This window comes from Engraulis encrasicolus, chromosome 15 (genome assembly GCF_034702125.1).
Source record: "Engraulis encrasicolus isolate BLACKSEA-1 chromosome 15, IST_EnEncr_1.0, whole genome shotgun sequence".
Classification (NCBI taxonomy): domain Eukaryota; kingdom Metazoa; phylum Chordata; class Actinopteri; order Clupeiformes; family Engraulidae; genus Engraulis; species Engraulis encrasicolus.
In genome coordinates this window covers 20324646-20336733 of record NC_085871.1, presented here as the reverse complement: position 1 = coordinate 20336733, position 12088 = coordinate 20324646, and the positions used below count along the sequence as shown (strand labels likewise).

General features: G+C 43.3%; 1 protein-coding gene and 1 long non-coding RNA gene across 6 annotated transcripts; one reads left to right on the top strand and one right to left on the bottom strand.

The window, feature by feature from the left end:
* Nucleotides 1-821: 821 nt before the first annotated feature.
* On the bottom strand, nt 822-2922 carry LOC134464492 (uncharacterized). Its single transcript, XR_010037911.1, has 3 exons — nt 2635-2922; nt 1001-1111; nt 822-909 (listed from the first exon to the last, which is right to left on the bottom strand). It is a non-coding gene; the product is annotated as an uncharacterized LOC134464492 (long non-coding RNA).
* Nucleotides 2923-7926: 5004 nt separating this feature from the next.
* On the top strand, nt 7927-11365 carry LOC134464491 (uncharacterized). 5 transcript variants are annotated; one of them, XM_063217934.1, is made up of 5 exons: nt 7927-8013; nt 8758-9118; nt 9486-9752; nt 10488-10637; nt 11014-11365. In XM_063217934.1, the coding sequence occupies exons 2-5, from the start codon at nt 8794-8796 to the stop codon at nt 11172-11174; spliced, it is 903 nt and encodes a 300-aa protein (XP_063074004.1). In that variant the 5' UTR covers nt 7927-8013; nt 8758-8793; the 3' UTR covers nt 11175-11365. The 5 variants fall into 5 exon arrangements, with proteins under 5 accessions (XP_063074004.1, XP_063074000.1, XP_063074005.1 ...); XM_063217930.1 differs by having other exon boundaries at nt 7933-8039; XM_063217935.1 differs by having other exon boundaries at nt 7940-8039; nt 8761-9118.
* Nucleotides 11366-12088: the final 723 nt, after the last annotated feature.

The window sequence follows — 12088 nt, the reverse complement described above, 5'->3', positions numbered from 1 at the left end:
TCAAGTCATAATGAATGCTTAGAATTTGATGGTGGTGGTAAGCATTAATGAAAAAGGTAACATAAGTGAATGGGCAGCATGAATTCTGGAAATAAACAACTAAAAATCTCACACAGTGTCCCTTTAAGGTTGTGTGTGTTTATCTGTGTGTGGTGTAGAGTGGGGCTGTGCATGCGCATGTGTCCGCATGTGTGTATGAGCATATGTGTGGTGTGTGTGTGTGTGTGTGTGTGTGCACGCATGGGCTGTTATGCATGACATAAAAAGATCTTACTTCCTACATCCTGATGTTTGAGGACTCCTCGGATAAGTAGTGTCACAGACCCAGTAGAGCAGTAGTCCTCTTGTCCTACAGCAGAAAAAGAACTATGAGTAATTGGGATTTTACTTTGAAATATATAGTACAACTGGTACACATGTTTACAATTCTTGGATCATACACTCACATTTCAGTGCAGTTCTTTCCTCGATGCAGACACAGCTCCATACACTTTAAGCGGTTTTGGTGCCAGGTCATCACGTCCATCGAGGAACGGACTACCGGAATGACTGTGCCTGCCGGTGCCCAAAGAGGAAGACAAAAAGACAGACAACAAGTTAGAGAGTTTGGCAGACAGATAGACAGAACATACAGTAAACCGTAGCAAAATTGTCTGAAGTGACACCAGACAGTAGTCATTCCATACACATTCACAGCATCAAAGAACAATATCAGGCCAGCTCTCATTGTTTGTGTGTGTGTGTGTGTGCGTGCGCGCGCGTGCGAGCGCATTCACGCCTGCTGTTGTGCATGACATTAAAAACTTACTTCATACATGCCAATGATATCCAAGGGCTTCTTGAATAAGTAGTGTGGCCGACGCCGACCCAGCTGAGCAGCATTCTTCTCCTCTTACTTGTGTCCTACAGCTGAAAAATAAGCAGTTGTTGTGATTTTATTGTTCAAGTAATAAGCCTACAATACAGTTGATACACATTTATCCTGAACTCACTGACTTACATCTCTCAGACAATCCAAATCGGTTTTCATCGGTTTACTTCTTCAGTGACTTAGTTCCAGTTTCCTACACACCCAGCTGTCTTGGTAACAGGTCAGAGGAGAGAAGTCCACCTTATCCAGAGCAGAAGAGACAAAAATGACAAAACGTTTCAGAGCTTTGCAGACACACCTTCAAACAGACAACAGACAACCTTAAATAAATGTATGAAAGGCTTTTGTCTCACTACTACACACAACTTTACATTTTTCATTTACATAAACAAAACTATAAACCAACCAGTCTCTTCGTAAATACTGCAGAGTACAATATCACACACTCACACTAGAACTAAGTTACACACGCACGATTTCATGCAAAGCTTGTTGAAGTAGCTGTTGCCTATAGCCACAACTTTCTTTAAACCAGGAAACTTCCCTGTAGCGTCAACAAAGCAACACATCCCTGCTCGTGAATGAAAGAAATTGGATAACTATTCCCTCCGTAATTTTGGAACACAACGACTGGTGAATGTAAACACGTTTTCCACGCGTAGCCTTCATCCGCATTTATCAAACAGCTACGTAGTAGAGCCACAGTCTCTTACAGAATCTGTGGTAGAGCTACGACTCTAACCAAGCAAGCAAAGCACATACGAGATAAGAAACGCCAGTTGACACACAAACAATAAACAATTGTCGCGACAACATTTTCTTGCACAAGCAAGCTGACCAAGCACATGATGCGACTTACCACACCTAACATACCGGTAATATTTCATGCGCGAGCTATCCCCCCCTCTGCCTTTATCATCATAGTTCGGACTTGTGAAAGACAAGTGCAAGTCGCAGTGAGCTCGGAAGAACATCGCAGGAGTCAGGAGAAGTCACACAACACAAGCACTTGCTCTCATAAAACTAGTTCTAGTTGACACAGAAAAAGAAGAAAGCCCGTCGACTCCCCTACAGTATGTAGAACTAACATGACACTTACAGTGGAAACCGAAGACAATCTCCAGATGCCAGCTTGCGGACCCCAAACGAAAATGCTGTCGTTATGAACTGAATTCTAGGTTGAGTGGAGCCAGGTAGCGGCTATATATAGTTAGCTAATTTCTCAGATTTGTGTCAGTTGCGTCCTGCATTAGGCTAGTAGCATCACAGCCCGTATAGAAAGTATATCGCCTCATTGTGTACTGAACCTCAATTTATCGTTGAGTAGACACACTTAGCCCTCTACCTAAAAGAATCTGCCCAACCACTGACAGCCAACCAGCCGTTATAAGCTATGCGAAATAGCAACCAAATGAATCCCAGAGGGGCTAACATTATGACTTACCGTAGTGTCTTGGTTATTAGCTAACTGACAGAACCTGGACGAAGGCTGGACGAACATACTACTTTCCAATGAAATGTAGCAAATATATTCCCAAATCCACCACAGGATAGCAAACCGCTGCAGTTATGACAAAGTGCTTATTCATTTGCTCCTTGCCCTTAAAAGAGTAGTTACCGTTTCCTCCTATTCGAAATGGGTATAGCTTTCTATGAAATGTGCCTTAATATACTCGCCACAAACAGGAACTCACGGCTGACGCATATTTACACCGCGAAAAGCAATATGGCAAGTTTATATGTAATAAAAGGCGCACACTTACCGAAACAATGCTTTCACATGCCATCCGGTGTCCTTTCTTCTGGACGTTGGTAGTCTACTGGTAGCCGTTTTGGCAATGGCGACCGGGCGGTAAAATTCAAAATTCAAATATCTTGACAAGATAACTTAGATTACAGGGTTGAAATGACCCAGGGCCTGGGTGCTGATGTGGGTCTAGCGAATAACCCAGGTAATGGGTACGGAAAATGACCCAATATGGGTTATATTTAACCCATTTTTCATAGAAAAGCAATTGACCCAGGGGTTTAGTCAAAGTAATAACCCAGCTCTTTTTAGAGTGTAGTGTGTGTGTGTGTGTGTGTGTGTGTGTGTGTGTGTGTGTGTGTGTGTGTGTGTGTGTGTGTGTGTGTGTGTGTGTGTGTGTGTTTCTGTTTAGGTGTGCCAACATCAGGGCTTTTGTCCAAAGTGTCAGTTTCTATATCTATATCTAGCCCATCGTTAAATAAATGCTCGCGCTTGTCTCATACTCTCTAGTATGGTTCCAACCTTGTTGGTGTGAGCTTCAACTGGATCTGGATAACATACACAGGCCATTCTGAGCTCAAGGGGGCAATTAATCAGCAATCTCCCAAACTGACCTGGAAGTGGATCTATTGTACGTGTTTGTGCTGGAGAACACCATACACTATCTATATTCCCCAGTCTGCCTTAGTTTGAAAGTGTCTCGTTATGTGAGGTCATTTCTGTGTGAGCACTGTGAGCACAGTAAAATGCTTAACTTTTCTGAGACCAAACCCTAACTTGATTTGACTGGGGAACAAAGGACCTGGGGAACGCGCATGTATACGTGTATGTGTGTGCGTGTGCGTGCATGTATAAGAGTGTGTGGGTGTGTAGGCTACATTAACCCCTTAATGCGCGCCGTACCTCCAGTGGCACGCTGTAATAGTAGTAGAAATGTACTTACCATAGCACTATATTACTATGACACAACACAGGCCCTTTAGTAATGCACCACGACTTGGTCATTACCATACTGGTAACAACAAATGTATAAAACCGCGTCTTAAGGGGCTAAAGGAAGGGGAAGGGATCTTCAGTCCTCTGTTCCAGTGGTTCCCAAACTTTTCCATGACAAGGCCCCCCACATTCCAGTAAATTTCAGCCAAGGCCCCCCTGACATGGGCCGTGCAAAACATTTTTTTTTCTGCGCACCGCCTTTCACAACTTGATTCTGCATCCTTACATCCATGCAACTACAGCATGAAACATAATAAATACAACAGTCTTGAGTAAAGTATGAAATGAGTACATTAGTTCTTAACTAATGAGAGTAGTGTTTGTCTTATTTTTGGTTTATTTTGGTTTATTTTACATATAATTCATTCAATTATGTTGTTTTTCTTTTCCCTCCAACCTGCTGCGGCCTCCCTATAGTACCCTCTAGCGGCCCCCCAGGGGTCCTCGGCCCCCACTTTGAAAACCACTGCTCTGTTCACATGGCCTACCCCCAGCCCCCGCCCACCCCCAGTCCCTTACCCCCTCCTTGGAGGGTTGTAATGCCCACTCATATCCACTGGCATCCCCACAGGGCACAGCATTATGCACGGACGGACGGCGAGTTATTTATGAACATACGCCAAGGTGGTGTTGCTTGTCCCTGATTGTCTTGCTTTTAGGCTACTTATGTATTCAAGGTCCGAACGGTGTCCCGATTACAGGGAATTCACACTACAGTTTTCCTCTCCAAAGGGTCAATATATGTGGCATGTTTACCAACATGACATATTTAGTGGGGAAAAGCTGTAATTACTATATTTGTGTACTCAAGGGTTTGATGGGAAAAACACAAGAATATTATTATATTTGTTATGCTTATTTAGGACAAAATAGGCTGTACCTAACGTTGTGTTCAAAATATGTCAAACACTAGTTGATTCTTAGTAGCATGATTATTAAACCAAAGATGAAGTCACCTTTGTATGTAGAGTAGAGCCAATATAAGTGAGGGTGTGCATCCTATTCCAAGCTCAGTGTGGCACACACGCACGCACGCATGCACGCACGCGCGCACACAAACATCCAAACACACACACACGCACGCACGCACGCACGCACGCACGCACGCACGCACGCACGCACGCACGCACGCACGCACGCACGCACGCACGCACGCACACACACACACACACACACACACACACACACACACATTCAGCATTCATGCATGACCTCTCTCACACGCAGTGCTGCACTGACCCTTGAATTACACCATCCTACGGCAAACATAACATCAGCCTCACTTATAAAGACGTCAACATAATCTGATAGTTAGGTTTGCACAGGCAGACTCTTTTGTTGGCTCACCATGGAAGATCGCAGGTCGGCTACTGATGAACTGGGCATTTTAGACTTTCTGTACAGAAGCGCCCGCTCCTCAGTGAGCAAGATTTTCTAAAGGGCAACAGAGACACCTGCTGGTCACTACTAGACACAACTCTCCCAAACCTCAAGATGCAAGACGGCATTAATAAATGAGGATAAAGATGACTGATGATAATGACCAGTTGATCACTGGGTGAGTCGGTCACAATGCCGAGTTATTTTAAAAGAATAAAACATTTAATGACACACTGTTTCACAGTTCTCAGGCACCATCATGTAAGGTAGTAACCATGTTTTCAGAGGTGGACAGAGTACAGAGAATTATACTCAAGTAAAAGTATCCTTTCTTTGTCTAAATCCTACTCAAGAAAAACTAAAAGTTGTACCTATCTAAAATCTACTCAAGTAAAAGTAAAAAGTGCTTCACTTAAAATGTAATTTGAGCCCATCCCAGAGAACTCCTTAGGGAGTCACTCTGCATCTCAAATGGCTCCATTCTTTCTTTCCTTCTCTCTCCTTCCTTCCAGACATTCTAACATCTCTCTCTCTCTGTGTCTCTCTCTGTCTCTCTCTCTCTATCTCTCTCTCTCTCTCTCTCTCTCTCTCTCTCTCTCTCTCTCTCTCTCATGTTTATCTCTTGCTCTCCCAAATATTCTGAGTTTATTTCAGCAAATTTGTCTTTGATTTGGCTGTATTCATCCTGTATAACTTATAGTAGTCTTGGGTAACACTTTACAATAACGTCCTATTCACAGGTTTATAAACACCTTATAAATAATTGACTAATTACTGTATCAACAAAATGTTTACAAATGTTTATAGGGCAAGAAATATATGCTAACACAGCAGACACAGCACAGACACAGCGCAGTCGCAGCGGTCCTGGAAGTTTTTCCTCCAAAGACCAGAAGGCATGAGACCACATAAAACGCACACAGTAGAAGTTGATTCCCACTCCACTGTGCAGTCAGTTTGGTTATTACTCATTTACAAACATTTGTAAATGCTTTGTTAAATGTTAATTGTTATTAAATGTTAATAAAGTGTTTATAATGCTGTGAATAGGATGTTATTGTAAGGTGTTACCTAAGTGTAATGTTTGACTTGCATTTGGTCATTAAATTGTCATTTATCGTTCATTAATTTGTATCTCCTCATCATGATTCATTTGTCCTGAGTTATTAATACTTCTGTTGATATGATAATCACTTCCCTCCGTTGCTGGTTGAAGAATAAGTGGATTAAGTAACTCTTTAGTCAAAAGTCCATATATATCCAAAAACTGTTTACATAGTCCTCCCTCATTATATATATAGGCCTAAAAGCTGAAAAGAGCCTTATGAATTCCTTTGACTAATTTGTCATACGTGACTCTTTTATTTTACCAAGCAATAGGCCTATAAAATAACCGTAAAACACAAAGAGAATCACAATAACACATTCTTTCATGTTTCATGATGTGCACCTGACATATTTGTGACATATTTTCTTTATATACTTGTATTGTTTTTTGGACTTTTACGACTTAATTGATAGTTTGGACAGTTTGAGAGGTGGACAGGAAGCGAATGGGGAGAGAGATGAGAGATGAGAGATGAGATAACCAACCGCTTGGCCATGGCAGGGCCAAGACATATTTTCTTTAAGAATGTGTGTTTATTTCTGTTTCATTTAGCATTTTCTACGCCAATCTCTGTTATTCATCATGCCCTAAGACCATTTTCACGAATGTCTGGCCAACCACCAATAGACCTACCTACGTAAAACTGTGTGACCCAAAAATGGTGGTATTACTGCAGATTCTTTTAGTGTAGCTTTTAGTCTTTAGGATTGTTTTCATAGGCTACTCCTTACGTGTATTTGTGTGTAGTTCTTTTAAATCAGTGGGTGTTTCGGCCTTTCATCAACACTATACACCCTCATCAAAGGTGGCCAGCTGGGTGATCATGCCTGAGCCTGTGCCCATGCCCAATCACAAGTCCGTGGGACTATGCACTACAGGGGTGTCCAATCCCCTGAGTCAGACCTGGAGCTGACCACATACCTCGGTGGGATAGAGGGCGTGGGTGGTGCTAGTGGCTGGAACCAGATGTTATATGAGCCCAGCAAGGGTCTTTCCTCTCTGCCCAGATTCACTGGCTGCCTCTTTCGGCCGCTTCAGAGACAGAGACAGATTAATCTGTCGCAGAGCCAGTCGGATACCAATGTCTTTAAGCAGTCTGATCGTACATGCAGCCACAAAACCTCAGCACCCCACCTCCACTGGGTAGACTTGCGCATTCCACCCTTGTTGCCTTGCGTCTGCAGTCAGCTCTGTGTAGCGCAGCTTCTTGCATTCATAGGCCACCTCTGTAGAATCCTCCCATGCCTGCACCCCCGATGATGGGCTATGGCAGGCGTGGGGATTTTCATTCGAAAGCTCACTTAAATGTTTACTAAGTCCTCCGAGGGCCGTAAAATTAACACAAACCAGGAGTTGCCCTTGCACTTCAGGACTATATTGGCGGCCACCTTGACAACAGGCCCTAGAGACATTATTTCCCCACCTCTGGGCTAAGCAAAGCAACTGGGCTGCCAAATCTGTGGGCCAATATAATATCTTGCCAATATTAATGTCTTAACTTTTTTTTGGTTGCCTGGGGAAAATGGTACAGGTAGGGATCACCAGAAATATAGGCTATGAAAATTGGGTCACAGGTCAAAAATGTTTGCGAACCACTTACTGCACCCTATTTACACAAAGAAAAACAATTACCTGCCCCCATTCAAAAATCAATTAGCTGGTATATATCGAGGCCTAGCCCTACCTAATGCTTACATACAGTTTTTCTAGCAAGTAGGCTATAATTGGTGAAAGTGAGGCATGCTTTTTCTCAGTAGGGGGCAGCAGTGGAACATCCTACACTTGTACGTGATCTATGGTCATTTAGCCAATCCCAAACATCAGAGCAGTTCCAGCCAATAGGCATCTGGCTTTCTCACCACAACAGGAACTGTCAGCATGTGGAAAGAAGACCTTTCTGTAGCAAGAAGGGTAGACCAAGTTCTATATCTTTTAAAGTATGTTTTTGAATTCTTATTTTCATGAAAATATGAATAGACCGTGAAACCGGGTATGTTTTGTCGGATGCATTATTTTTCCGATTGTTTCGTGTTGTTGTTGTTGTTGCGCCGACTAAAGACACAACGTCGTGGTTGCTGCTTGCTTGCATGTCTTGACAGCTGACAGACAGACCCTAAAATTAGCCATTGTGCCTCAGCTTACTCGGGCAGTCGTGCGTTTCTACGTTTCTAACTATTGCGACGAGGGAGTTAATATATCACGTCAGATTCAATGGGATGTTGAAGTGGTTAAGTAATGGATTAGCCGCTAACATTTTCTCCCATTGTAGGCCTATGTTTGTCTGTTCTAGATCTGTGGTCTGTCCTGTTGTCTATGTGGTTGTAGTAGGCTACCATACAGTCACGACACAAATCAAATATCTGTGGCACTCAACCCTGTTTCTGTCTTCTTATTTACTTGTTTGAATTATCACTCATAGACTTGTCACAACCACAAGTGTACGTACGTTGTGGAAACACTTTATGTCTCTTCCTTCCCCAGTGTAGGCTATTGTGATAGGCTACCTATTGCAAAAGTTATACATGAAGTAGTTCAACATTCGTTCTTTTCATATCAATAAAGAGCCAAGTCCATGTTATTGTATGTAATGTAGCCTATGTGCAACACTAGGCTACCATCAAAATTCTAAATGGAACTGTCTCCGTCCTTTACTAGCAGCCTCAGTGAATCAGTGAGTCTGTCTTCGTAACCATGGAGCGTGGGACAGGAGACAGTGTTATCTCGGCACAGCCGCGGTCACAGGGAGGCCACCAGTCTGCCTCCAGTAGCACAGAGGCCGAATCAAAGGCGGAATTCGGCACAGACATGGCCATGGTGTGGTCTATCCAGGAGGCAGTGGCGTGCCAAACCCAGCAGATTGGCGTGTCGTCGTGTGGTGCCACCGCGGTGGTGGATGTGTTGAAGGCACTGGGCGTCACTGGGGCGGGACCTGAGCTGGTGGACGGATGCGTCAGAACGCGGCTACGGCGGAACGACTCCCCACTGCCAGACTACCTGCATTCACGGAGTGAGGCTGGTACGAGCACTTAGTTGGTTTCAGTTACGTCGTTGACTTAGTTTCCAGTCGTACATGGTTTTTGTCCCCGCGTCCATGCATACTGTGCATCCACTCAACCCGTCAATCAGCCCCCTCATTTAAATAGTGACCGCAGTTGTAAATTAATGAAGTAGTAAATGTCAGTCTTGGGAGTTATCTGTCCATCATCCATCCATCCATCATCCACCCATCTGTCCATCCGTCCATCCATCCCTCCATCCATGTACATGCATCCATATCTATCGATATCCCTTAATCTCCTTTGAGAAGTAACTATATTATTTCTGCCCTTCTCTGTCCACCTGGCCTGTCTGTCCATATCCATGTACTGTAACACTCCTCCCAGGTGCCACCCACCAGCAGCTGATTGGCGGTGCGGAGCAGGCGAGCGAGGGCCGCGTGGTAGGCCGTTTCTTCCACCTGCACCCCCGGCGCCAGGTGCAGCTGGTACCCTGGCTGGCCGGCTGGATCCGCAGAGGCGCCGTGCCCGTGGCCACCATGAACATGCAGAGGGCGGTGCCCGCCGGGGAGGAGATTCCGGACGCCTGGCACCACCAGCTGATCTTTGGTGTGGGACCCAACGCCGTGTTCATGACCAACCCTCTGGACGTGGGTCAGTAGTATATTGGGGCAGTGTGTCCCCCAGCACTTTATATTTAAAGGTGCACTGTGTAATATTTTTAGTAGTTTATTTCCAGAATTCATGCTGCCCATTCACAAATGTTACCCTTTTCATGAATACTTACCACCATCATCAAATTCTAAATATTCATTATGACTGGGAACATTTTTCATACATGAAAAGGGGGATCTTCTCCATAGTCCGCCATTTTGAATTTCCAGAAATTCACATTTCTGCATTTCTAGCTGCAAAACTTAGTGTTCTTTGGTCATACTAGTAATTATTTGTTTATTACTCAGTAAATATTTGTGAAAAGATCAAATTTGGCAACAGGCAGCACATTTTCAATGAGCAGTATAATTGTAATTGTCCTTGCTAACCAGTTAGCAACTTAATGCCAATGGGATATTGCATTGCAACCAATAAGTTGCTAACTTAGTTAGCAATGACACTCTTGAGGAATGGGTCCTTGTTTCTGTGACTGTGTGTGTGTGTGTGTGTGTGTGTTTCACCAGGGCACAGTGCATGTGTCTGTTTCAGACTGCGTGTGAGTGTGTGTGTGTGTGTGTGTGTGTGTGTGTGTGTGTGTGTGTGTGTGTGTGTGTGTGTGTGTGTGTGTGTGTGTGTGTGTGTGTGTGTGTGTGTGTGTGTGTTTGTTTCACCAGAGCACATGTGTCTGTTTTTGACTCTGTGGGTGTGTGTGTGTGTGTGTGAATATATTCTCAGTAAGCGAGGGGGAGGTCCATGAACGCCTCTGCAGTGAGTCTGTTCTCCTGATTCGTCGAGACGATGTTCTGCAGAGATTGACCAATGACGTCCCCTTTTCCACCGTCTCAGAGCACCCTGATGCTCGATGGAAGACGCTAGATGTAGAAGGTGTGTGAAATCTGTTACTTTTCATGATGCCAACACACATACTGTATACATTTAATGGTGTTAACATAGTCATAAACACACCTTAATGAATTGATTATTACAGATATTAAAGTTACTCATACACAGTATTATGTTTACATGTTTGTCGTAAAATGTAGTATAAAAATAGAAATTTTTGTAGTTTACATGTTAATATATACAGTATGTATATACTCACAACGTGAACAGCACTTGTCCACAAGACAAAAGAAAACAACAACCAAAAAAACGAAAGTAAAGGAAGGTGGTAGAGAAAAAGCTTCATATTGATACCACACAGATCAATCAGCTGAGTCACAAAGGCCTCCGGTTTTCCCTATTTCTACTGTTTTCGCAGGTCAAGTAAGGCAGATGATTGCTACGGAAAATGAAGACCAGCCGAAGATGACACACATTGTTATCCCAGCAGCCTATAAGTCTGGGGTGACCCTTTTTGCCCTCAGGGACTCTGACATTGCACACAATCTGCTTGAAGCTCCGGAACTCCCCTTGCTTTGATTGGACGGCGTCGGCCATCTGACAATGGTGTGGCCTTTTCTGTGACATGACATAAAAAAATTGGGACTTTATTTAATAATGGACGATGATTGGAAGTTGGTTTGCTAGATGTGATTTGTATGTGTTTGGAGTCATTAAAAAGCACAGTGATGAACCTTTCTGCACAAACCTGCTGTACAATCTATTTCATTTTTTAGGGGTTAGAGAAGCACATTCTCTTTGAATCAGGAACATGTGATTGAGGAGAACTGCTAAGGCAATCTTGCACCTCAACTTAACTCCAGAGACCCATTGAACGTGTTCTGAGTGTTCAATAAATTGTTTTGATTGGGTAGCGTGTGTGTGTGTGTGTGTGTGTGTGTGTGTGTGTGTGTGTGTGTGAGAGAGTGTGTGAGTGTGTGAGTGAGTGAGTGAGTGGGTGAGTGGGTGAGAGAGAGAGAGCGAGAGAGAGAGAGCGAGAGAGAGAGAGCAGTTTCTCACATACCAGCAGAATTGGTGCCTTTTTGCAGGCTCCGAATATGAGAATGTGTATGTGTGTATAGTGTAATTTATTTGGAAGGACTGGAGTGGACTGGAGTCAACTGTAATTGTGATATTGTGCTATATAATGTTGATTGATTTATACATGTATATGGCCTATTGAGTGGCTTGTAATTTTCTAATGAATGAATGAATGAATAAATGTTATTGTCATTTTACAGGCACAACGAAATCAGTTTTAAAAAAAACACGTCTGAAAATAATCTAGCCTTTCACATTTAGACATACATTTCCTTATTGTTAAAATGTTGTCTTACAGTTTAAAACAAAAAAGAAATAAAGTGTTATAACTGGTTCAGTTGTCCCCATTGAGAGACAATCGACGAGAACTCGATACTGTCACTTTAAATTTCAAAGGATGTTGTCGCAATGGA